At 44.8% G+C, this 23370-nt stretch overlaps 7 protein-coding genes across 8 annotated transcripts; 4 read left to right on the forward strand and 3 right to left on the reverse strand.

Moving 5' to 3' along the window:
- The first annotated feature begins 155 nt into the window (after positions 1 to 155).
- On the forward strand, positions 156 to 4303 carry LOC125767869 (nuclear valosin-containing protein-like). Of its 2 annotated transcripts, none has more exons than XM_049434815.1 (7): positions 156 to 421; positions 589 to 1015; positions 1114 to 1631; positions 1695 to 2197; positions 2273 to 3215; positions 3288 to 3890; positions 3965 to 4303. In XM_049434815.1, exons 1-7 carry the CDS (start codon positions 362 to 364, stop codon positions 4019 to 4021), a joined length of 3111 nt encoding a protein of 1036 aa, XP_049290772.1. In that variant the 5' UTR covers positions 156 to 361; the 3' UTR covers positions 4022 to 4303. The 2 variants fall into 2 exon arrangements, with proteins under 2 accessions (XP_049290772.1, XP_049290773.1); XM_049434816.1 differs by having other exon boundaries at positions 157 to 421; positions 589 to 994.
- A 1-nt stretch (position 4304) lies between these two features.
- LOC125767907 (carboxypeptidase B-like) lies at positions 4305 to 6504 on the reverse strand. Its single transcript, XM_049434873.1, has 3 exons — positions 5060 to 6504; positions 4717 to 4985; positions 4305 to 4659 (listed from the first exon to the last, which is right to left on the reverse strand). Exons 1-3 carry the CDS (start codon positions 5432 to 5434, stop codon positions 4326 to 4328), a joined length of 978 nt encoding a protein of 325 aa, XP_049290830.1. The 5' UTR covers positions 5435 to 6504; the 3' UTR covers positions 4305 to 4325.
- A 129-nt stretch (positions 6505 to 6633) lies between these two features.
- Positions 6634 to 8524, reverse strand: LOC125767890 (carboxypeptidase B-like). The gene is made up of 3 exons (XM_049434850.1): positions 8318 to 8524; positions 7862 to 8077; positions 6634 to 7796 (listed from the first exon to the last, which is right to left on the reverse strand). Exons 1-3 carry the CDS (start codon positions 8512 to 8514, stop codon positions 6809 to 6811), a joined length of 1401 nt encoding a protein of 466 aa, XP_049290807.1. The 5' UTR covers positions 8515 to 8524; the 3' UTR covers positions 6634 to 6808.
- Positions 8525 to 10924: 2400 nt separating this feature from the next.
- LOC125767898 (carboxypeptidase B-like) lies at positions 10925 to 12680 on the forward strand. The gene is made up of 5 exons (XM_049434858.1): positions 10925 to 11089; positions 11167 to 11364; positions 11433 to 11705; positions 11781 to 12021; positions 12090 to 12680. Exons 1-5 carry the CDS (start codon positions 11004 to 11006, stop codon positions 12537 to 12539), a joined length of 1248 nt encoding a protein of 415 aa, XP_049290815.1. The 5' UTR covers positions 10925 to 11003; the 3' UTR covers positions 12540 to 12680.
- Positions 12681 to 12858: 178 nt separating this feature from the next.
- Positions 12859 to 14905, forward strand: LOC125767894 (carboxypeptidase B-like). Its single transcript, XM_049434855.1, has 4 exons — positions 12859 to 13013; positions 13094 to 13763; positions 13867 to 13965; positions 14033 to 14905. The coding sequence occupies exons 1-4, from the start codon at positions 12937 to 12939 to the stop codon at positions 14501 to 14503; spliced, it is 1317 nt and encodes a 438-aa protein (XP_049290812.1). The 5' UTR covers positions 12859 to 12936; the 3' UTR covers positions 14504 to 14905.
- Positions 14906 to 14988: 83 nt separating this feature from the next.
- On the forward strand, positions 14989 to 16641 carry LOC125767895 (carboxypeptidase B-like). The gene is made up of 4 exons (XM_049434856.1): positions 14989 to 15109; positions 15186 to 15398; positions 15470 to 15748; positions 15823 to 16641. Exons 1-4 carry the CDS (start codon positions 15039 to 15041, stop codon positions 16526 to 16528), a joined length of 1269 nt encoding a protein of 422 aa, XP_049290813.1. The 5' UTR covers positions 14989 to 15038; the 3' UTR covers positions 16529 to 16641.
- Positions 16642 to 18478: 1837 nt separating this feature from the next.
- On the reverse strand, positions 18479 to 22247 carry LOC125767904 (carboxypeptidase B-like). Its single transcript, XM_049434867.1, has 3 exons — positions 22006 to 22247; positions 21519 to 21935; positions 18479 to 21457 (listed from the first exon to the last, which is right to left on the reverse strand). Exons 1-3 carry the CDS (start codon positions 22225 to 22227, stop codon positions 20993 to 20995), a joined length of 1104 nt encoding a protein of 367 aa, XP_049290824.1. The 5' UTR covers positions 22228 to 22247; the 3' UTR covers positions 18479 to 20992.
- Between the last annotated feature and the right edge of the window lie 1123 nt (positions 22248 to 23370).

A 23370-nucleotide genomic window follows, 5' to 3' on the forward strand; every position in this document is an offset into this window, starting at 1 on the left:
TGGTGTTTATAACGAATAGTTCACCTGCCGGTCATGCTAATATATTCTCTGGACATTATTGCATGTGAGTACGACATTCGATTTAATGTAAAACTGTTCCAGGAAATGTGTTTTAACTAAAATATGCTTATATAAACAATCCCGGTTAATTTAGTGCTGGATTGAAGCTTTTTATTGCAGTTTTAATTTGCAATATAAATTTGACAGCAGATTTGCGGCTGTCAAAATCGAATCCAACATGGTGTCGTTTGAATGCAATCAAAAGAGAATTTTGCACTGTTTGTAGTGGAGGGAAAGCGGAAGCGTCTGCCAAAGCGCGAAATCACGAAGTGGAAACCGGTGTATTAAATACAGTACAAAGATGAGTAAAAAATCTTCTCTATTTCCGCACGATCCTATGATATTGCCGCGTGTGAAGCAGGTAAGCTACATTCGATAAACTGCATTCTGGCTAGTTTTGTTTGCGGACGGGAGGTTATGTTGCGGTATGCGCAAAGAAGCCGACAGAATTCACCTTAAGGATTTGTGTTTCATGCTGCGATTAATGATTATTGATTTTTTTACTTTCGTATTTCGCCTAATTTTCAGTATCTTGAGGAAAATGTGCATCAAACGTACGTGGACACGGGTGTAATGGCACGAGAGCTGCAACAGCGCTATCGTGAATACCATCGCCGCAAACAAAATCCATTCCGATTGCTGGTGGAACAAGCGTACCGTAAAGTTCTGCAAAGCTACGGTCTCGATAGTAACGCGTCCTCAGAGGTAGAAGAGGACGCCGCCTCAGATGTGGAGCTGATGGATGAGGGTACGGAGAGAAATCAAATGAGCAACACGCTTACCAATATGTACATGAACAATCGAAACCGTGCCGCACCCTCACAGTCGGTACCGCCGGATCAATCCGGTACTGGAGCGGATGGTGTTGCCATCGACATAAGCAGCGATGAGGAAGATGCAGAGGCAGCAGATCCTGCCGAAGCTGCAGCTGGAGGTGAATCAAACTACGTTCAAAGTACAGGAAAATTGGCAAAAAAAACTTCTTTCTGGAAATGTTGAAGTATAATTTGTTTTTTTATTTCATTTTCTCTTTTCTGTTTTTCACCCACCTAGAATTCGTAGCGAGTAACAAACACGTAACAGTGACCAAGCTAACCCGGGTCAACAAAGCCCGCGAAGAGGAATCAAGCAACGGTAGCGTTGAAAGCGGTGTAAATGCATCCGAAAAAAGTCAACCCGAAACCAAGCGTCGCCGACTGGAAATGGCGAATCCGCACGGGCCGGTACAAAATTACACAAACGGACAAATGAATCGTACACCGAAACCAAATGAGTCGAGCAAATTAAGTAGGGCGGATCAAACAACTCACGCTATCGGTGGTACACCGGCAACAGCAGCTTCCGGTCAACGTACGAGAAAGTTTCGGAAAGAAATCGTTTCTCGCATGGTTGACATTACCTTTGAAGATGTCGGTGGAATGGATCAGGTATTAAAACATCTTTGCGAGCTTTTGCTGCATGTGAAACATCCGGAAATATATCGATACATTGGATTACCACCTCCGCGAGGCTTTCTGCTGCACGGTCCACCAGGTTCGGGGAAAACCCTTCTCGCTAGGGCTATTGCAGGGGTAAGTAAAGTTTGGTTTAGCATCTTTATATCATTACAATCATCCTTTTTCTACTTTTTACAGCAATTACACATATGTTTGATCGAAATACCAGCCACGGAGCTTGTAGCGGGTGTGTCCGGTGAGTCGGAAGAAAGAATACGGGATGTATTTGAACAGGCAGCCGCACTAGCACCGTGCGTACTATTCATCGATGAAATTGATGCCATTTCGTCGAATCGCATCAACGCACAGAAGGACATGGAACGGCGCATTGTTGCCCAGCTGCTGAGCAGCTTAGACGCGCTCGGGTCGCAGGATGGTGGCGAAGGTGTAATCGTCATCGGTGCAACCAACCGGGCCGATGCTCTCGATCCGGCCCTGCGACGTATTGGACGTTTCGATCAAGAGATTTCACTCGGCATTCCGGACCGAACGGCTCGCACACAGATTTTGCGTATCATTTGCCGTAAGTTAAAGATCGGTGATACGATCGATTACGGCGAGCTGGCTAAGCTTACGCCCGGATATGTTGGAGCCGATTTGTTGGCACTTGCTACGCGTGCTGCTAATAATGCTATCAAGCGGTAAGATTGAAAAGAGTTTCGGGAAGGAAAAGACAACTATTAATAATCTTTTTTCCCGTCTTTCTTTTTTTGTAGGCTTTTCACCCAGCAGGAGTGGAAAATGTTGGAAAAAGCGGCTCCAAGTGTGGACGAGGACGTAGTGGCCATAGACGATGAACCGGAAGAGGTGGTAAATATTGACGATGAAAAAGAGGATCAAAAGGAAGCAGAAATTAAACCGTGCGAGGAAGCAGACAAAACGGACGCTCCCAAGACCATCGAAAGCAACGGTGAGGAAACGAAAGTCGAAACCGAACCGGATGTTGCTGTTGCCGATTCGACACAAGTTACTGAACCGACGGCAGCTGATGTTCCGCAGGAGAAGGTAACTCCAGAGAAGGAATCTACCAGTGAGACGAATGGCGAAAAGATGGATGTGGATGCGGAACAAATACCTACGGTTTCTACGGAAGCAACCAATAAGAAAGATGAAAATATGGCCACCGTCGAACAAGACCATCAGATGGAAGATAAAACGAGCGATAATCAAACCGGATCAGCCGAGACACCTACCGTGCAACCGGCCGTGGTTGAATCAACGATGGAAGAGGATAGTGTTATTGCGCCAAAAATCACCCCACAGCAGGAACTCACCCTCGAGCAGATGCTCGAATTGCTGCTCAACCAACAGAATGCGCTACCGATGGAGGATTTGGAAGGATTATGCATCGAGCGGGATGATTTCATGGAGTCACTGAAAACCGTACAACCGTCAGCGAAGCGCGAAGGTTTCATCACCGTACCGGACGTAACGTGGAACGATATCGGCTCACTGGGTGACATTCGGGAGGAACTAAAGCTAGCGATATTGGCACCGGTTAAGTTCCCGCAACGTTTAAAGCTGCTCGGACTAAACGCTCCGTCCGGTGTGTTACTCTGTGGACCTCCGGGTTGCGGTAAAACTCTCCTTGCCAAAGCGGTCGCCAATGAGGCAGGCATAAATTTCATCTCAGTCAAGGGACCGGAATTGTTAAATATGGTAAGTGACGGTGGTTTTATTTTATTATATTTATTTTTCAACTTATTTTCCTTTCCCCTCCTCCTCTTACAGTACGTTGGTGAATCCGAACGGGCCGTACGGCAATGTTTCCAGCGGGCTCGTAATTCCGCACCGTGTGTGATCTTTTTCGACGAGTTTGATTCTCTCTGCCCGAAACGGTCGGATACCGCTGAAAGTAGTGCGGGTTCGCGCGTTGTGAACCAACTGCTAACGGAGATGGATGGTATCGAGGAGCGCAAGGGTGTGTTTTTGATGGCTGCCACTAACCGACCGGACATCGTCGATCCGGCCGTACTACGCCCGGGCCGTTTGGATAAGATACTGTACGTGGGACTGCCGGCGCTGGATGATCGGGTGGATATATTGCGTGCGCTGACAAAGAACCGCACCCAACCACCATTGGCCGAGGATGTGGAGTTTGAGAAGGTGGCCGAACTAACCGATGGATATACCGGTGCCGATTTGGCCGGGCTTGTACGGCAAGCTTCGCTCCAAACGCTTAAGGATTCGATCGTGACAAGCGGAGCTGAGGAGCGTGTGGATGCGTCTGGCCAGCAACAGAATGAAGCAGAGCTGTGCCCAAGCAGTTTGGTGGTTCGGTTCGAACATTTCACGCAAGCGATACGAAACACCAAACCATCGGTTAATGCAGAGGTATGTTTGGCGCTCGGAACTTGTACTCTGATGATTTTTATTTGACGACATTTGGTTTCTTTTTCTTCTTCCAGGACAAAAAACATTATGAAAAGTTACGGCTCAAGTATGGCGTAAATTTGTTGGCTTAAAGTGACGGTAGGCCAACAGTTAATGAATTATCACAACGCGACTGTATAGATTTAACGTAATACTACACACATGGAAGGCCAAATTCGTGTTCCTTTTTTTATGCGATTGGTATCAAAGTGAAAAAGGAGTCTGTTAGGAATTTTTTATCTCATCCCGAAGGTGCGTACAGAAAGTTCAAGTTTAATAACCGATTGTCGTGCGCCCTGCCCTGGCCCATGTGTAACCGTATGAATTACAAATAAAAACAAGTGATCGTACTGCCTAAGAACGGCCGATTTGGATGCGCTATCATTTTCATTTAGCTCAGCGCAGATGTAACGTACCGCTGCCCTTCAGCACGGAACGGAAACTGGCCGCGAGACAGTTAACCATGGCACCGATACCGATCCAACTCTCTTCACAAATTCGCTGTATGTTTGCTTCCGGTGGGTGAAAACCTTTCGACGCCACTTCCATAACGATTGCCACCGGTACCTTCTCGATGTCGTGCGCATAATCAATGCTGGATCCACCGACCGGTTGGTTCAGCACGGTCGAAGCACTGCCACAGCGGTACCGCACACCGGTCGCTTTCTTCATCGCTTCTACACCAGCCTCGGCGACCGTATGCTGCATCTGCCAGTTCCGTGGCAGTGTTCTGCAAATCAACAATCAGTTAGTTTATGTTTTCTTTTATCGAACACGCAACACTAACCTCGTGTAGGCACGCGGATAAAGAATTGCTTTAGCGTACGAGTGTAGCGAAAGGTAGAATTTGCACGCGGGTCGTAGTTTGCGAAAAAGATCACGCACGTTCTTGGTTTCCCGCTCGGAAAATGGCCTTTCACCGCGGTACAGCAACGAACAGAACCGAGTACTGCCGATGGTCCAGGCTACGTTAAAGTTTCGATTACAATCAACACCGACACATCTCCGATGGTTTCTTGGCCCGAGCGGTCTACGCGTTTTGCGCCACATTTTATTCTGAAAGTGTTACGAAAATGTGGAACGCGAGTTCAACTTGCTTTTTATGCAATATCGTGGAAAAATATATTTACATGCTCACGGCTGTACTCGTACCCGTCCGGGTTTAGCAGGGGCAGTATAATCCACTCGAAACGTCGGAAACTTTTATCACTAATTTCGTCCTTTTCGAGCAGCTGCTGAACGATAAACAGCGCTACCGAAACGGTAATCCATTCCCGGGCATGTATTCCGGCATCAATTAGTATGCACCAGCGATTTGAAGATTGGTGCTTTCGTTGTACGTCCGTACAGATGCGCACGGTGAGTATTTCTCGTCCCTCGTACGATTCAGCACGGGAAAAGATTTCAATTTTGCTAGAATAACGTTGCACTAGATTTTCCAGGTACTGTTTAATGTCCTGGTGACTTTGGAAGGTTTGGAAAAGCTTTGTCGAATCTAAAGACATTTTGAAACATGCCTGGGATGTGTTTAGACGATCCACATAAAGAGGTTTTCCTAGTAGGCGTCTAGTTGTCGTTGATAGTATTTTCCAGTTTACACTGCTGGGTTCAGGTACTCCATGATCATTACACTTGAAACCGACAACGCGATCACATATTTACTTAAGCTATTAATTACATTACAAGCACAATTTTTGTTTTTAAAATAAAACTTCTCCACAATTCTGCATCCAGCACAAGCTCTCTTTAACGTCCTTAACGCACCGAAAACAAACAACCACTAGCCTACGGAAGGTCCTACGAACTCTGGTGCGCTGTTTCCAAATTTGAGTACAACGAACGAAACGAAATACTCTCCTCCCTTCACATCCCTTCACATCCCATACGCCTACATCTCCCCCCCAAAAACCACGACATGAAACGCTTTGCTTGCGGATGTAGTGTAACATGCCTCGGCGTGAGACTTACTATACGTCCTCCCCAAAAAAATAAATGTAGCACGCGCCACACTACCTGTTTTGGCTGCAGTGTTGCGAGCATTGTCAGGCAGATAATGTAAGTAAATAGCACGAAACGAGGTGAACCCTTCCTTTCAAACTAGTCCCAATGGTCTGCGGTACGGTCGTTAGTGGTCTTGGTCTTGGAGCATTACTTATCAATGAAAATGGAAATGAATACCAACGGGGAAAGAAAATGGGGGAAAACAGACATGAAACAGCTCGTTCGTCGGGAACGTACAACATTCCACCACTGCTTTGCTGGCGGGTAGTTCGATCGATGTAATGGTCTTCACCCCGTTTTGGGGCTCTACCAACGAGTTCTTGGTGCGTTTGATTGAGGTATACTAATATTGCAGCTTGGAAAGAAAACAGCGACGTTCATTGACTACCATTCGGTATTCGCAATAGGCGTAGTAATCAAAGGCTGTTTGCCAGTTCCCCCAATCGATTGAATCGAACGAAACTTGCACAAATTGCAGATAAAGTTTTTACATAAATGCTCCACTTTTGGGGAAAATTTTTGTGAACGAAGTTGTCAGTCATTAAGATTAGCCTTCCTTACCTCCCCCCGGACAGCTTATAAATGTGGGTTGACATTGATTAAACAACCATGTTTCTGGTTCTTTGCAAACTGGAAGGAAGAAAATTGGAGCATTTCGCTTGTGGCTTCACGATTACTTCTTAAATCATTCCTAGACAGGCCATTTACCAGTTTACTGACTAATCATTTTATTATACCGCGAACTGAGACACAAACCATCGGTATTCTTGTTCATTTTGAAGCAGATAAATAATAAAGCTACAAACTACTACACATTGCTACATCATTACGCGACTCCCGTTTTACAGCTGTTGCTTTGTACCGCAACGTGTATGACTTCAGTTAGAGTAGTTTTTTGCCACCTCCAACGCCATTGCCCGAATGCCCACGAACGATTCCTTCACGATCTCCTCAATGCGGGACGGTGGTGGATTGAAGCCAGCCGAACCACCGCCCGGTAATTCCATCGTGATCGATATCGGTACGTCAGCGACGGCGAACGCATAATCATCACTTCCACCTGCCGCCGCGTACAGCACATTGGTGGAGCTACCGACCGTATAGGACGTACCGGTGGCATGCTGAATAGCGCGCTTACCTGCCTGTGCTACTTCGTCAATTTTTTCCCATCCCACCGGTAGTGCCGATGTCCATCCCCAAGGATACAGCAGATATTCACCGTACGTGTGTAGCGATAGGTAGAACTTGCAGCGACCCTTCAGTCGCAGAAGCTCATCCCGGATGGCACGTGTTTCCGGCTCGGAGAACGAACGTTCGCCGTGGTACGTTTCGGCACACGGTGCATCGGAGGCACCAATTTCGGCCCAGTGGAAATCGTAGTTACGGTTACCGTCGATGCCGTAACAGTTACGTCCAGCCGGTCGGCGTGTTTTGCGCCAAAGTCGCTCCCGTTCGTGACTGTACTCGTATCCGTCGGGGTTGACGATTGGGACAATGATCCACGTTAGACCTGCGAGTAGATCCTTGTTTTGAGCGGCATTTTCCACCAGCTCACTGATCATATACATAGCCGTAGCTGGCGCGGCCCATTCACGTGCATGAATACCGGCATCGACAAAGATCACTGGCTGAGAACTGTTGCGATCTCTCACGCTCGCGTAGCTACTCGGGGAACGAATGGTAACGGAAGGAATCGAACGACCTTCGTGTGATTTTCCAATCTCAGACACAGTCATCACCTCGGAATATTTCCTTGCGAGGGCATTGATGTAGTCAACCATTTCATTATACCGAAGATATTTGTTGAGCGGAAGACTCTTCGACGGGGAAATTCTTTTGGTGCTGTACAGATGCTCATCTTGTACCCTGCAATAAAACCAAGCATTAGACATTAAGATCGAGTTTGTGTGAAGAATCCAAAGCGGACCTACCTTTCGAAATCGGGTATAATTTCTCGATGGCGTAAGTGTTGCGTGTCGAGCAGTAGCTGGAACGATTGCTGCTGTGATGGCGGTACCAGAACACGGGCTTCCGAACCTACCAACCGATCAAGCTTCCAGAAGTCAAGATCATCGGCGGATTGTTGAAGATCACGCAGGAGATCCACCTGCTGCTGATTGTTCTGTTCCACGGAGTAGAGCTTGTAGCTGTGGATGTTGGGAAGGAAAGTTTGTAAACGTGATTGTGTGGACCGATTGGGTATTGCACCTTGCTTATCACACGATCTGTTCCACCCGTTGCGAAATCCGCCCCTCACTTATCAAGCAACGCTCATCGGCCCACTTCGAGGTAAACGACACTTCGAGCCACAACAAGGTGGCGCAAGGGTTGCAAATCGATTCTGACGAGCGATTCCTCTGCTTGGTTTAAAATATTCATCAACTCACCCATGGTACGAATGGCGTCGAGCTGTGGCATTCACTGCGATACATCCAATTAGGGTTAGAAAAACTGTCACCAACACTGGCCCGAACTGAACTCCTGCTGGAGACCTCATTTTACGAACTTTTGTAGAACCGTAACTGCTACACCTACCGAGATTGACCGTCGAGCGCACACTGGTCGTACCGTCGCTTCGGGACATTCGTTTTATAATGAAGGGCTAATCGATTGGGCCACTTTAAAATGGCCCACCGGTGGTCTTCCCGTGGTGGAGTACTGTTTGCCGATGGTATTTGCGATAAGCGATTTGCAATTCGGTACCCCTACTGCCACTTAACGGTGGCAATGCTGCTGGCCGCTGGATGGGAGATTAGGCCCGGGAATCAGTGGTAACCTGCTGAGTGGCGGCATGTACATGCACGCGTCAACCCGAGGGTTGGCGGGAAAAGTTTTTGAGGAACAAAAAGGGGTACTAGGGTACGTCAAACGGTGTGTGGCCGTGCGCTTTTTTTTCGAGTGCCTCAACCAATGTCTTTACAATGGCTAGGGTTTATTGTTGATGTTTTTTTTTGTTTTGTTGTGCATTAATTCTTGCCTTTTCAGGCTCCAGCACCTGTTGAAGTAGACGGTATTAAGAGATACAGCGATACCGTGTTGTAGACTCATTTGAATAATGTGTGGCATTTACTTTACTTCCAACAATAGTATAATGTCCAAATACCTTATGACCGTAACCCAATTCTTCTTCTACGCACTCAGTTCTAAATTTAGGCATTATAGGAAAACAACTACTTCAAACATTAACGTAGTAAGGAGAGGCGAGGATCATGATAATTTAAGTTTAGACATTTTTTTGTGCAGGATGTGCCGTCTGCATACACACTTCACATTTTTGCAACGGTTCGCTGAAGTACATTGGATTTGCCTTTTTATGGTTTGATTTTGTTTTTTTTTACCGTGACGTTGGTAAAGCATGCCCATAGTAAATATAGCTTCACGTACATACTAGAAATCATGATAACGCTAAGTAGGTGGGATTTTTACGTTCCATTCCAAAACTTTATTGGACATCTAGACACTGAAGAGGATGTAACGAGGATAATGTTATCTCTGTTTGTTTTTATACACGCTGGTATTAGCTGATTAGTCTAGAAGATTATTTTGGGATGGGCTAAATTGTATCACTTAATTTGGGATATTGTAAATGTTTCGGATCTTAGATTGATTGTCTGAAATAAAAAAAAAAATCGTCACCGACTTTTGAACTGTGTGAATGAGCTGGAGGCGCCCAGTACTTGACTGAAATGAGCAAATACGATCAATGGCACACTCAATATACTTATTCAAAAATGCTTGTTAAGAGAGGAACTTTCTCTCATTAAACATCGTTTTAACTAATGTGATACATTACGAATTGGCGAACAAGTTAATCTCAATGAAAAAAATGAGAACTCCTGTATGGGCGATTGAGGTACCTTTGAGTCAGAGGGTAAAAAATAAAACTATAAAAATTCATATCTAATTCTTTCTGGTCTAAGTATCTGGTCCTTCCCGGTTTAACGCCTAATCTTTTAAACAAGCGGGATAATTTTTTTTTATTCATAAGGAACGGCATGGCCATATTGATGAGATAAAATATTTCCATTTACCACAAATAAATCCCTTCTTATTATCCCTCTGCGCATAAAAAACAGTTTTTCAGTGTGGATCTCTGAATTCTACTTTCACTATCTTTAATTATGTTTGTGTTCTGTTTTCTATTAATTTAGCTTTCATGTATGACGTTATCTTAGAAATCAAACTCAAGGTTAGTTCGGTGTTGATTCTTGGAAAAATGGGTTTTATTGCACTTTTTAAACGATAGTTCCATCAAACATGATATCTCCCAGCCCCCTTCCAATTTCATTCATCACATATGTAAATGTTATCGATGACAAGTGCCACAGTATCAGGCGCACCATCTACAGCTGCATCCGAGTATCGCCATGTATGGAAGCATCGTTGATAAGATAGAACGATAAAGTACTTAAGAAAATGGAGCAAGTCCGTTATGTTTCCACTAGGTAAAAATAGAAGAAAAAAATAGTATGAACGTAGTAGTAGTAATAGTAGACTCTAGAGTACAGAAATTAAATGAAATCATGTAACGTCTTTTCGTGCTGCTTGTATACGAACACAGCATGAAGATCATATCTCGTCCATTACGGTAAAATGAAGTTATTTTCGAATACATAGATTAGTAGGAAAATGGAAAGACTAGTATCATGCACCAATGAGGAAACCCTTTCAGGAGTTTGTTCCAGCACTTGCATTAAAACTCGTTTGATTCAGAATTTACGAGGAGAATTACGCTATCTTAGGCCAAGGGTGGGAATCAATTCTAGTAGAAGCTTAGAAGACATGTACGGGTCCAAGCCTAACCTAATGTTAGCCAGAAATGCACGAAACAATCTTTATCTAATCGAGCCCAATCCAATCTGGACGTAATTTCGGCATGACAAAGATTTCTCGCACCTATCTTTAAGCCACCATTAGGTGGTTTGGGATTTTTGGCTATTCTTCGTACGTCATAGTTATTGGTTAAGCTGGGAGATTAGCACGATCGATAGCAAAAGGTATATATTCGCTAGCTTCTGGTCAGTCGCTTTCATCTCTGTGCGGTTGAAAGGTTTGGAGAGCAGATTGTACAGAATGAAGTGCTACTGTGCTGTGGTTGTGCTGCTGGCTCTGGCAGTGTTCGGTCAGAGCAGCTTTGCCGCGCAGGTGTCCTACCGCGAGTGAGTTCTGGTGACTTTTTGCCATGTAAGGTGTGTGGAATGATCAAACTTCCTTTTCGGGATACCCGACATTACAGCTACAAAGTCTACAGCATCAATGTGGACAGTGTGGAAAAGCATACAGTTCTTAAGCGGTGGCAAGATGTCAAGGGTGTCGATTTCTGGGACCGTGCCGGGTATCGTGTGATGATTCATCCGAGTCTGCAGGAAGCATTCGAGCGATTCCTCAGCGTGAACCAGTTCAGCTATGAGCGAATTATTGAGGATGTGGAAGCGTAAGTTTGGGTGGCATGTAGAAAATGTTTCTCGAGGATAAGCAGTTTGTTTTGGTGTCACTTAACAGTACGATCGAGGCAGAGCGCAAATATGATCAGGAGTATCGCCGTCGCAAGGCTGTATCTGGACGTGTTACGGTCGATTTCGAGCACTTCTGGACGAACGCAGAAATTAACGAGTACCTGGACGAACTTGCCCAAACATTCCCCAATCTGGTGCGTGTAGAAACGATCGGCACTACTCACCTGGGACGTCCGATCAAATCCATCACGATCTCGACCAACAATGGAGTCGCTGGATCGAAACCCGTTGTGTTCATTGATGGTGGCATTCATGCACGGTACGTTGGACGACTGTTGGACTATCTTTCGATCAGACGGCTTATCGTTTTTCCCCATTTTTTTTTGCTTCGCAGTGAATGGGCCGGTATAATGTCTGTGATTTATTTGATTCACGAGCTGGTTGAGCACTCGAGCAGCTACGCCGACATGCTGAACAAGGACTATGTCATCGTTCCCGTTGCCAACCCGGATGGGTATGAGTTCTCGCACACGGACAACCGTATGTGGCGCAAGAATCGCTTCCCGGCTACGATCCTTTGCACCGGTATCGATCTAAACCGCAACTGGGACTACATGTGGGCTTTCTCTAGCAATGTAAGTGTATGGTGGTGATGTCCTCAATCCATCATTCTAACTGTTCTTAATGTTTTTATACTATACAGGCTTGTTCTGACTCGTACGCCGGAGAAACGGCCTTCTCCGAGCTGGAAACCCAAGCGCTGAACCGCGTCATGCAACAGTACGGATCGAATATTGCCCTGTACCTAGCGGTGCACACGTACGGCGATATGATCCTGTACCCGTACGGTTATGCGTGGCCCTTCATCCCGGTAACGAACCAGGCCGCCCATATCGCACTCGGTGAGCAGGCACGTGATGCGGTCAGTGCCGTCGGTGGTCCACGGTATGTCGTTGGTAATAGTGCCGAAATCCTCTACACGGCTACTGGATGCAGTGATGATTATGCTGCCGGTGTCATCGGCGCTCGGTACGCGTATACGCTCGAGCTCACTGGTGGTGGCAGCAATGGATTCGATCTACCCGCTTCACAAATTTCGGCCGTCGCCACCCAAACCTTCCAGATCTTCCGTACCATGGTGAACAATGCGTAACGCAATGCGAGGGGGAGGGAATTGATATTTTAGCACGATTAAAAATTCTGTAGCAGAAAAAGAATTGGGACGCGTTATTATTTCTCCGAAAAATAAAACAAGCTTTCACCTCAGGTAAGGGGTAGCTCAGTAGCGTTGTGATAATGGTACGGTTATTTATCTACATTTAATGTTTTTTATCTACAAACGCAGGCACACGCCTGCAGTTCAAGTTCCTGATACTATCGCGATTCGCAATTAGTAAAATGTGATCATTTGTTGAAGATGTTTAGAAAGCTGTTCTTGCTGTTGCGAAATCGCATCGTTTGCATCTGCAGTCTGGGCCGTTATCTGCTCCAATTTATATGACTGCGGGTGGACTGCAACTGTGTCAGTCGTCTCCGGAACCGTTGCTAGAATGAAGCTACTCACGTTGGTGGTGCTGCTGTTCTCAGCCATCATCGTCTGCCAGGCGGAAAATCAAAAATTCGACAAGTAATTATAGATACGAAGGGGGTTTCAGGTGTACACCGTTCTATTTTTTGTATTTTGTTTTTCTCTACCGTGCCTCTAAGTTACAAACTATACACACTCTACGTGGAAGATGATGAACAAGCAGAAGAGCTGCACAAGTGGTACAGCAGTGGAAACTTGGACTTCTGGAGCTACGGTATGCTTAACGAAAGTGTCACGGTTATGATCAGCCCAGAGCTGCAGACATACTTCGAGACAATGGTCGATGAAGTGCAGCTCGAGTCGGAACTGGTCGAAGAGAACGTACAGGCGCTGTTGGATCACGAACAGGAACAGCGCAATCTGCACATTATGAACAAGCGCCGCCGTCCACAGAAGGAACCGGCGAAACCAACCGTAACCGAAACCATCGATGAGGACGCTATCGATTTCGACCATTTCTGGACGCTGGACGAGATATATCATTATATGGATCGGTTGGAGAAGAGGTTCCCGAATCTGGTGCGCGTTATGACGATCGGCAGAACATATGAGAACCGTTCGATCATGGCAATCACTGTCTCGAGGGATGGACAGATCAATCATACACGGCCAGTAGTGTTTGTCGATGCGGGCATACATGCGCGTGAATGGGCCTCTCACATGTCGGCAATGTATTTGATCCATCAGCTTGTTGAGAATTTTGCAGAGAATGAGGATATGTTGTATTATGCGGATTGGATCATTGTTCCTGTGGTGAACCCGGACGGATACGTGTACTCGTACGAGACGGTAAGTTATTCGAGCATTATTCGTTGAAAGTAGAATCAGTTTGGAGGGATATAGATGCTTTAGATACCAATTGCAATTATTCACATTGCTCCTAATTGCCTAGAACCGACTGTGGCGCAAGAATCGCAATGCGGACAACGTACTCTGCGCCGGTACGGATGTTAACCGTAATTTCCCATTCCGCTGGAGTTACACATCGCATGTAAGTATAGCTAGAAGAGACCGTATATTGTCACAATTCATATCTGTTACACGCTCTCTGGTCACAGTCCTGCACGGATGGTTTTGCCGGCAAAATGCCCGGTTCGGAGAGGGAAACCCAATCAATGATGCTACTGATGTCCCAGTTTGCACGCAGCATCAAGATGTACCTTTCCGTGCATAGCTGTGGCGATTACATCCTTTACCCGTACGGTTATGCCTACCAACCGGCCGCGAATGCGGAAGATCTGTACGCGCTGGGAATGAAAGCGGCCGAAGCCGTACAGAAGGTCGGCGGACCAGAGTATGTTGTCGGTCAGGCATCCGGATTGCTGTACTTGGCTACCGGTAGCGATGACTTCATCTACGGTGCGTACGGTGTTGAGTATGCGTACACGCTGGAGCTGTCCTGCGGTAACCGTGGGTACGGGTTCATCATTGAATCGGAACAGATCAAAACGATTGCAGCCGAAACGTTCGAGATGTTCAAGGTGTTTGGCCTGCATGCCGGCAGTCAGAAGATTATCAAGCGTCCCTAAACGCAAACACTAAAGCTCCACAACCGGCTCTACATTCCGCACACGTAATCGCTATCGAATTTGAATACCGCAATAAATAAACTGAGAGATGCTCGTATATAGGCGATGCTCGTGCAAAAAAAAACCAGTGTGAACGAAAAAAAAATCTGCTTCCGATAACGCTCAATCTAGATAAATGCGACCAATTTGCTAAAGAGCGTACGCGCTGCGTTCATGTGACCAGTTCCGAACCGAATGGTCAATATTGATCCAAAACTGCGCGGTAGCTGTAAAGAAATGATTTCGTATGGGTATTCGTGCTTCCTGGGTGTTGATATATTATACCCATGTAGCGGTTCACCAACAGCAGAAAGAATCGTAACGGCGAAAGATAATGATTGTCCGGAGATAAGCGGACGGATGGGGCGAGAGAAAAAAAACGGAATACGCCGCATTCGGTACGAATCGAAACGAACCCCGATTGGTGATCCGCCCGCGTTCGATATGTCGAACGGACTGATCCGTCAGTAGACGGCGAGCTGTGGATGCGAACAGAATGAAGACGCTTGCACTGGTGACCGGTTGTTTGTTGGCCTTGGCATTCGCCAAAGCCGGTTCCTATCATGAGTGAGTGATTTTTGAAGACGATTTTCATTAAGTGTCTCGTTGCGAACCATTGTTTCCGTTTCGTTTTTTTTTGCAGGTTCGAAGTGTACAATGTACGTCCGGAAACGGCTGAACAGCTGATGGTGCTGCTAAAGTGGCGCACCACCGAGGTGGATGTGGACTTTTGGGACACACCAAAGGTGGGACGTAATGCACGCATGATGGTCACCCGGGAAGATCACAAACGGGTGGAAGAATTCCTCGAACAGCATGATATCGAGTACGATCTCGTTGCTGAGGATGTGCAGGAGTAAGTTATAAAAGATGAGAGCTAAAGTGCCTAAAGGGATGAGTTCTCATGCACATTACTATTCTTGACAGATTGTTGAATCGAGAACAGCGTCGCAATGTGGAACAGAACCGACGCTTGAAGCGTGATTCGAATTCACGTGCTACGGTAAACTTTGAACATTTCTGGACATTAGACGAGATCTACGACTATCTGGACGAGCTGGCAGTAGCATACAATGGGCTGGTGCGCGTATCGGAGATCGGAAGGACATACGAAGATCGCCCAATCAAGGCCATCACTATCTCGACACGGGGCGCTATCGATCAGACCCGTCCCATTGTGTTTATGGATGGAGGTATTCATGCCAGGTACGGGATTCGTTGTTGGTTGCGTTAGATAACGAGGGTCAAGATAAATCATAACGCTACCGTTTTACTTACAGAGAATGGGCCGGCGTCATGTCGGTGCTGTACATGATCCACGAGTATGTGGAACATTCGGAAGAGTACGCAGATCAGCTGTCAAATACGGACTACGTCATTGTGCCGGTAGCCAACCCGGATGGGTATGTGTATACGCACGAGGAGAACCGACTGTGGCGCAAGAACCGTTCCCCGGGCAATGTGCTTTGCTACGGTGTCGATCTGAACCGTAACTTCCCGTACATGTGGGATCGGACAACGACCGAATGTACGAACAATTTTGCTGGCCGTACGGCTTCGTCCGAAAACGAAACCAAAGCCATTATCGCACTGATGGACCAGTACAAGGCGGCGATTCGAATGTATCTGGCCGTGCACACGTACGGTGAGATGATACTGTGGCCGTGGGGTTATGATTTTCTGCACGCACCGAATGCGGCCGAACTGCAGCGTTTGGGTGAGCAGGCACGTGATGCACTGGTGGCGGCAGATGGGCCAGAGTATGAGGTTGGCAATTCGGCGGACATTCTCTATACGGCTACCGGTGCTACGGATGATTATGCGTACAATCTGGGCGTACCGTACGCTTACACGATCGAGCTAACCGGTGGTGGTTCGCAAGGATTCGATCTGCCAGCCAGCGATCTTGCACGCGTCACGTCACAAACGTTCGAACTGTTGAAGGTGTTTGGACAGCATGCCGGCACACTGTCGTTGACTTCGTAAGCCGTATCAGCATCGTCGCTCGCTAATCAGCAGCCGATTGATTGTTGATCGATTATCGCTTGTAACAGCCGCTATTGCATTCAGTAGGACAATAAAGCAGTAATGGTACAGCACGCTATCACGCTTCATTGCATTGCAGTACGGTGCTTGTTTCGTCGCCGTTGAAAGAATATTGGTGATGAATATTGTTTAGAAAACAAGCATTAGTTGACAAAACAAACAGGCGCCGTTACAATGTAGTGTAGCGAACCAAGTAATAGACAAGAATGCGTAACAAAAAATCGATTGCCCGACTATATTTTGATTTTAATAAGTTGATAAAGTTTTTAAAAATTTACACTCTCATAAAAAATGTTCATAAATTTTTAAACCATCTGTTTAAAAATTGTTTAAACCAAAAACAAACAACTAGCGGCTACCGGCTCCATCGGTTTTCCTTCGGCCGATCGATATGCTTGCCTTATCAGTGCAAACGAAACGATTGTTTGGTTTGTAAAATTATAAATAACGAGCCATAGTTAAGAAAAACACGGCAAAGACGGTCTTTAAAACTAGCCATGCCACTCACACAGCAAGACTTGATCGTTTGTAAAATTTTCGCGTTGGTTTTGTGTCCGTTTTGTAGCCCCTTTTTAGCACATGCTAATGATGTTTTAATAGGCACGGATTGTAAAATTTTGTACCCTCTTGTTTACACTTAATTTTCACCATTTTTTATGCACCCAATTCCTTCTGCTGGCGATCGAAAGCGATAACTAAGTACGGCGGCTGGAACACGTTCCTGTGCTAACTTATCGTGGCGCTTATGACCAAGCGTTCCCGTGTTCCGATTTTGGAGCGTAACAGTAAACCATCGGGCCAGATTATGGAGAGGCGTATAATTTAGTACCTTCTTTTCATGCTTCAACACACCCACATTCCAACCCACACCGGGAGGGGTTATGCACAACATAAATGAACAAAATCCGGTCCGGACTTTTCTATTGTTATGCATTTAAATGGTGAAATTATTAGGCAATTGCATACCTTCAGGCGTGGTGCGCTTTCTCGGTTACGTTTCAGGGCATACCGGTTGCTATCTTTTAGGCGCACAAGAAAAGGCGCCAAAAAAAAAACACTCGCCCAAAAATGCAATCAGCAGTTCATAGCGCTTTAGCGCACATAAATCATAAGCATTATCGAAGGCTTCGGTTGGGGAAATTGTTGTCCTTCTGGTGCGTTTCGCTCGCGCACAGCTTTCTTTTCGCACCGTGTCACATAAACAATTGGTCGTTAGCGGTTTGCAAGCGAATGGCAAACTCTTTTATAGAAAAAAAAAGTGTGGTTTGTGTTGGTATATTCGAGAGAGAGAGGGAAAACGGAACGCGAACTTAAGAGTGTTTTGCTTCCCTCCAATGATGGTTCCTTCTGTTTCCCATTTGCATAAACTTAACCTTATCCAGAGGGTAGAGGGAAAATGTCCCATCCCTTCAGTGGTTCGAAATATCTCCTTTTTTTGCTGTTATGCTGTCACTATTAGAGCTCTCAGTTATCCACCGGACCGGATGGGGGGGCAGACAATGCAAATATAAATTTTTATTATCACGTAATTGTTTTCTATCATGCCGGTGGCCGCCATATTTCAACTCCTTTTGGGGGGCGGATTGCACCCATTTTGCCCAACACAACGTTGTGCATTGTGTGATGGAAAAATAAAGTTCAAGATTTGTGGCCGGGAAAGGGAAAAGCCTTTTTGGTAGAGCTGGTGGAAAACTTTTTACCCCATAATAAAAACCTTTCAAACCTACCAGCTTCCATAGTTTGTCTCTCTGTTTTTTTTGTTCATTTATTTAGTTCTTTAGCCACTCATTGTGTCGAAATGGGCTTTTGTGTGTTTCCACGTAGACCACGCTTTTGGTTGGCTGTCTTGTCATTTGCCTTGTGCGAGGTAGCAAAAGTCGAACGGTGACACAACGGGAAAACACAAAATAAAACCAAATGGCAAATGAGTGGCAGTGAGCAAAACGAACGATAGAAGCGCAAACAAAAACCAACATAAAATGGTAAAGCAAGTTGGTAAAAGTCTCCGACGATGGTGATGGTGGCCAAGAGAACCTATTCGTATTTTTGGGGTGAGGAAGAAATGTAGGCTTAAAAAGTTGCTCTTCAATGGTTGGGAACCTTCGACAGGACAGCTGCTTCAAGTGCGACACACCACTGAACCTAGAGTGCAGAGAATGAAGTAAATCAAGCAATCTGTTCACCGGAAGCGCACAAAGTAATAGACTCGATAATGTCCGATATTGAATTTCACGATAAATTTTAATCAATTATTCAACCACACCAGTAAACCGTACTACCGATTTTTCTCCCACGGTCGGTCGGTTGGTACCGGGGAAGGTTTTGTGGTTTTTTTTTTCGTTTCCTATTTCTCACATCCAACTCCAACATCCACGGGACTGTCGATGAAGGGAAAAGTTTGTCCCTGTCCCTGTTCTACCCACTTCTGACCCCAGCTGGACAGTTTGCATCTCTGATACTGTCATTAATATTTATGAGACAATCGAAAGTTAGGCGTTTGGTTGGTTTGGTTTGAGCTTTGTTTTATGTATTTGTCCGACCATTTACCGGTGGGGCGGACAGAATTTTTACGACGGTACTCTAGTTTTATTCATTTTTTTTAAAGAACAAGCTTTGGTTTTGCGCGAAAACCGTACAGGAAATATTGAGTTTATTGGTGATTGCCCATACACAATCTAGGGCCGTTGAGGTTGTGGATGTTTAATGTGAAATACGGAGGAAATAAATATAATTCTATTTAGTGCTGCTCTTGCTATGCATGACAAAATATTGATTTTATATTGTTTTACTATAATTTATAATTCATTTCCATTTCATTCTACTGATAGAAGTGAATTATGTTTGTATTTATGATCCTTCTGATGAACACCTCCTTCTTATTTACCTGATCTGGTCTAACAAATCGTTTTTAATAGGTGAGAAGCTTTAAGAAATTCAAATTAAAACCTCATGATGAAAATATTCGCACATAAAGCATCGAAACATTAGGGGGGATTTTCAAACCCTTTAACAATTTGTCCCCATTCATGTGGCAACATTCATTCAATTTCCCTTCAATTCTACATGTAAGAATTCCCAAATCGCCTACCACAAACTGAAAAGGGAAAAGAAATAAGGAAAAAGAAGCAGACCCGTAACGTCTCGGTCGGTTTGAGAAGTGAAACAAATTCCCCAACAGTGAATTCTCATCCAAATGCATTCCCTTTTCCAGTTCTCGGTACGATTCATGCTTCCGCTGAAAGTAAGTGGCTGTAACAACACAGCCAGCTCCCATATCACATAAAAAACCCATTTGGCTTATAAAGAGATAAATTCCGCGTTCGAAAACATGTAAGGCCTTAAGGAAAAAAAGGGAACGGATCGGTGTGAAACGTGTGGTATGACTTGTGTTTCCTCTTTGAACATACACGATGAAAGGTACTCATCCTTTTTGGGAGATTTCATCAAGGGTTCTTCATCTGGTTAAAGGGAGAGAAACAACCTGTTTTTTTTTAAACCAGGGTCAGGCAATTTGCTTGACTTTACACTACATTATGGATGAGTTTAATGGGATTTTCGCATACCGTTCAAATTGAAGTAATTTCCTTCCGAAGTTCAATATTAGATAAAGTGAGTAACACAAAAAAATGCTTAATAAATTAAGTGCATTTTAAATATATGTATTTGCTTGGTGCAAGCATTAAACCTTCCATTTGTTTGGCAAACATTGTTTTAACCGGATTGTTTTATCTTGAAGTCTTATTTCCGCAAAGGGTAAGAGAAAGTGAACTTTCAGTGGGTTAGCGAAGATAGAATAGACAACCGGAAATTTACTTTCACTTATTTTGAAATGCTTTCCTACATATGTTTTCAAGAAAGATTGCTTACCTAAGAGGAATTTTCCTGATTGTGGTGTGTTCAGAAATCAGGATGTGTTCCAAAGGATTGTTAGAAATTTTCAGGATTGTTTTCTTGAACGACTTCACAATCATGGTTCTTCTCTACTCTATTTCAGATTTAATGAATACGACAATAATTTCTTGCTTGGGCCTAATGTATAGTTGGCTTTCAAGGAGGAAGGCTACTCAGCCGATATCAGTTGAGTATGTCTTTCACTTTGTATGTCTTTCATCAATAGATAAAAAAGTCAGAATATTGAGAGATTCCTCTTTGCATTATATTGTTGTCAAAAGAAAGAGTTAGTGATCTTGTACTTAATACAATTCCAAAGATTGAGTACCATGCAATTCCAGAAGTTGAGGAATGAACCCATTCCGAATGAATTAGATCATGTCTTGTTGATATAGTACATTTGAATAATATGAACAAACACTGTTTATTATTTACGTTTTCATTATATCATACATCCACATCCTTCGCTTACTCAAGTTCCAGATCGTTTTGTAAAATTCTGCCTCATTCCTTTCAATTTGACTTGTTATGCGCTACGTATTCCGCCATCGTAAGGAATCCGTACGTGGTCTCGCTAAGAACTTCAGCCATTTGTGATTCAGGCACATCATAACCATAGCTACCACCGGCACCAGTTTCAAGAGTAAATACCAAATCCGGTTGAACCGTACCAGCCACAAAGTCGATGCTACTACCCGAGGCAGCCGGTTGCAACAGTCCTGCACCACCACTGGTAAAGATTCGTCCATTCTGACTCATCAACGTCAGTGCCACACTGTTGGCAAGGCTTCGCAGCTCGGCCACATTGCTCGGATTGGTTGTGGCACTGTGCGAGAATGGATACAGCACCATCTGATCGGCCGACTGGATGCTAAGGTACAGGACCAGGTTGGCACTGTTGCTTTGGATAAGATCTCGGATGGCGGCCGTTTCCGGCGCTGAGAAGGCGCCAGTACCGACAAAGCTATCCGAACAGGGCTGCAGAAAACGGATCATGTTAGGACACGTGAGAGAAAAGAATTATTGAACCAGTACTTACATCAGTGCTTCCCCCCACGGTATTCCAGAGGTGACCAAAGTTACGATTCAGATCAATTCCGAAACATCCATTTCCGTTGACACTGCGTGACTTCAGCCAGAGTCGATTGGAAGTGCGCGAGAACTCGTAACCGTCCGGGTTAACCAGCGGCACGACCAAGAAGTTGACGTTATCCAGAATGTTCTCAAACTCGTAGTAATGCTCGACGATCTCGTGCAGAATGTAGCTGGCGGACATCGGAGAGATCCATTCGCGCGCGCGTAGTCCGCCCTCGACGATGACTAGTGGGCGATTGGCAACATTGTCCTTGCTGACGCGGATCCCCCGAATCGGACGTCCTTCGGTGCTGGTACCAACGTTCACTGCAGTCACGAGCGTCGGAAAGTCGCTGACGAGCTCATCGATGTATTGATTGATCTAGCTCAACAAGCGAATAAGAATTCTCTTTAACGAAGCTGATCAGTGTGGGGATCGTGGCATGTCTTACCTCTTGAGCAGTCCAATAGTGGTCGAAATCTAGTGTGGCTCCAGCCACAAGGGCCACAAACAAGGGTAGTACAAGTAGACAGCGCATCTTGGACGAGGTGCCGAATGTAGGTCCGAATTCGTATTGCTGCTTTCGTAGCTTCCCTGTTTCGCTTATATATCGTTCCCAGATCGTTCCCACATTGTTGCAAGATAGCAACAGTCCAGTGATATGGAACCACATTCATGCACGCTCAGTAATTCCAGCAGGATCATGTTTGCAATACCTAACTAGTGCAAATCAGCCGATAACAATCAGCATATCGTGTGCGGCTGTTCAAATTACCGCACATTTTATAGCAATTGTTTCAAATCAACGGCTTGTGTCGATAATTATCGTCCGTTATCATGGTTAGCCGTTGTGTAGCTCGTTTACAACAATGTTGACGCTAGTGATAGCAAATATGGGCAACGGATTATGCCGTGGCCCCGTTATAATTGGTGGTCGCGTTTAAACGGTCACTTTGTTACGGATGACGAAAATCGATTAACGATTCTTTCTTTTGAAAAAAAAAAATGGTCATAAACAAGGTGAGACGATCGATGGCGTAAGATTAAAAGGTAGTTAGTATGGTAGGATCGTATCACGAGGGTGTCGTGCGATAGGTTTGGGTAGGAAGAACGACCTGTAACTAACCATGTGGTTTATGGTATGGCACAGAATGCGGAATATTGCATGTACACAGAAAGATTAAAGTCTGTAACTACATTAAAGTAGTAAAGAAGGAAGGAGTCCTTTAAGAATAAGGGACTTTGCATAGAAATTGTTTATTCAAACTATCTATCTGAACGGCTTAATGTTGGAAGACTTTTGAAGGTATGAACATCTATTTCTCAACTGATTATCCGTCGTTTAAGATGTAGACAATTAAATTCCAAAGCAATTCTTTCGTCTCAGTGGACGTTTAAGTGTACTAATATTGCTTTAATACTATATTCAAAACGACGGAACAAAGCTACAACTTACCTTACAGCACGCTCAAATATTATTACATTAAACGCCTAAAAGTATGCACAGCGTATACATTGCACAAGAAAGCTTTCTTATCAGGCCTCAGAAAACTTATTTTTTTCAGTTTTTTTTTATGAAAGTGAAGGATTATTTTTTGGTAACATTGTGTGCAATTGATAAGGAAACTTAAGTGCACATTGATAATTAATAATTATGTTAACTGTTGTTAAATATGTTAAGGCATACAGCTCAAAATATGTTTTTAGTATGAGTAACTGAAAGAGAAATATCGATGTTTGCGACAAAAATGAAAGAATCGTCTTCAAACCACGCCACGCCAGGAGGGTCTTGAAAAACGGGAATGTGAATTAATGT

This window comes from Anopheles funestus, chromosome 3RL (genome assembly GCF_943734845.2).
Source record: "Anopheles funestus chromosome 3RL, idAnoFuneDA-416_04, whole genome shotgun sequence".
Lineage (NCBI taxonomy): Eukaryota > Metazoa > Arthropoda > Insecta > Diptera > Culicidae > Anopheles > Anopheles funestus.

Bases quoted from the DNA above. Each gene is read 5' to 3' on its own strand.
- LOC125767869 (XM_049434815.1), top strand. From the start codon at position 362: ATGAGTAAAAAATCTTCTCTATTTCCGCACGATCCTATGATATTGCCG. The intron at 1,016-1,113 runs GTACAGGAAAAT...TCACCCACCTAG, and splicing joins TGAATCAAACTACGTTCAAA to AATTCGTAGCGAGTAACAAA. The intron at 1,632-1,694 runs GTAAGTAAAGTT...TACTTTTTACAG, and splicing joins TCGCTAGGGCTATTGCAGGG to CAATTACACATATGTTTGAT.
- LOC125767907 (XM_049434873.1), bottom strand. From the start codon at position 5,434: ATGTCTTTAGATTCGACAAAGCTTTTCCAAACCTTCCAAAGTCACCAG. The intron at 4,986-5,059 runs GTAAATATATTT...TAACACTTTCAG, and splicing joins ACGAGTACAGCCGTGAGCAT to AATAAAATGTGGCGCAAAAC. The intron at 4,660-4,716 runs GTTAGTGTTGCG...GTTGATTTGCAG, and splicing joins TATCCGCGTGCCTACACGAG to AACACTGCCACGGAACTGGC.
- LOC125767890 (XM_049434850.1), bottom strand. From the start codon at position 8,514: ATGTCCCGAAGCGACGGTACGACCAGTGTGCGCTCGACGGTCAATCTC. The intron at 8,078-8,317 runs GTGAGTTGATGA...CAACATCCACAG, and splicing joins CGACGCCATTCGTACCATGG to CTACAAGCTCTACTCCGTGG. The intron at 7,797-7,861 runs GTAGGTCCGCTT...GTTTTATTGCAG, and splicing joins ATTATACCCGATTTCGAAAG to GGTACAAGATGAGCATCTGT.
- LOC125767898 (XM_049434858.1), top strand. From the start codon at position 11,004: ATGAAGTGCTACTGTGCTGTGGTTGTGCTGCTGGCTCTGGCAGTGTTC. The intron at 11,706-11,780 runs GTACGTTGGACG...TTTGCTTCGCAG, and splicing joins GATGGTGGCATTCATGCACG to TGAATGGGCCGGTATAATGT. The intron at 12,022-12,089 runs GTAAGTGTATGG...TATACTATACAG, and splicing joins TGTGGGCTTTCTCTAGCAAT to GCTTGTTCTGACTCGTACGC.
- LOC125767894 (XM_049434855.1), top strand. From the start codon at position 12,937: ATGAAGCTACTCACGTTGGTGGTGCTGCTGTTCTCAGCCATCATCGTC. The intron at 13,014-13,093 runs GTAATTATAGAT...CGTGCCTCTAAG, and splicing joins GAAAATCAAAAATTCGACAA to TTACAAACTATACACACTCT. The intron at 13,966-14,032 runs GTAAGTATAGCT...CTCTGGTCACAG, and splicing joins GCTGGAGTTACACATCGCAT to TCCTGCACGGATGGTTTTGC.
- LOC125767895 (XM_049434856.1), top strand. From the start codon at position 15,039: ATGAAGACGCTTGCACTGGTGACCGGTTGTTTGTTGGCCTTGGCATTC. The intron at 15,110-15,185 runs GTGAGTGATTTT...TTTTTTTTGCAG, and splicing joins AAAGCCGGTTCCTATCATGA to GTTCGAAGTGTACAATGTAC. The intron at 15,749-15,822 runs GTACGGGATTCG...TTTTACTTACAG, and splicing joins GATGGAGGTATTCATGCCAG to AGAATGGGCCGGCGTCATGT.
- LOC125767904 (XM_049434867.1), bottom strand. From the start codon at position 22,227: ATGTGGTTCCATATCACTGGACTGTTGCTATCTTGCAACAATGTGGGA. The intron at 21,936-22,005 runs GTAAGACATGCC...TTGTTGAGCTAG, and splicing joins ACTATTGGACTGCTCAAGAG to ATCAATCAATACATCGATGA. The intron at 21,458-21,518 runs GTAAGTACTGGT...CGTTTTCTGCAG, and splicing joins CCGTGGGGGGAAGCACTGAT to CCCTGTTCGGATAGCTTTGT.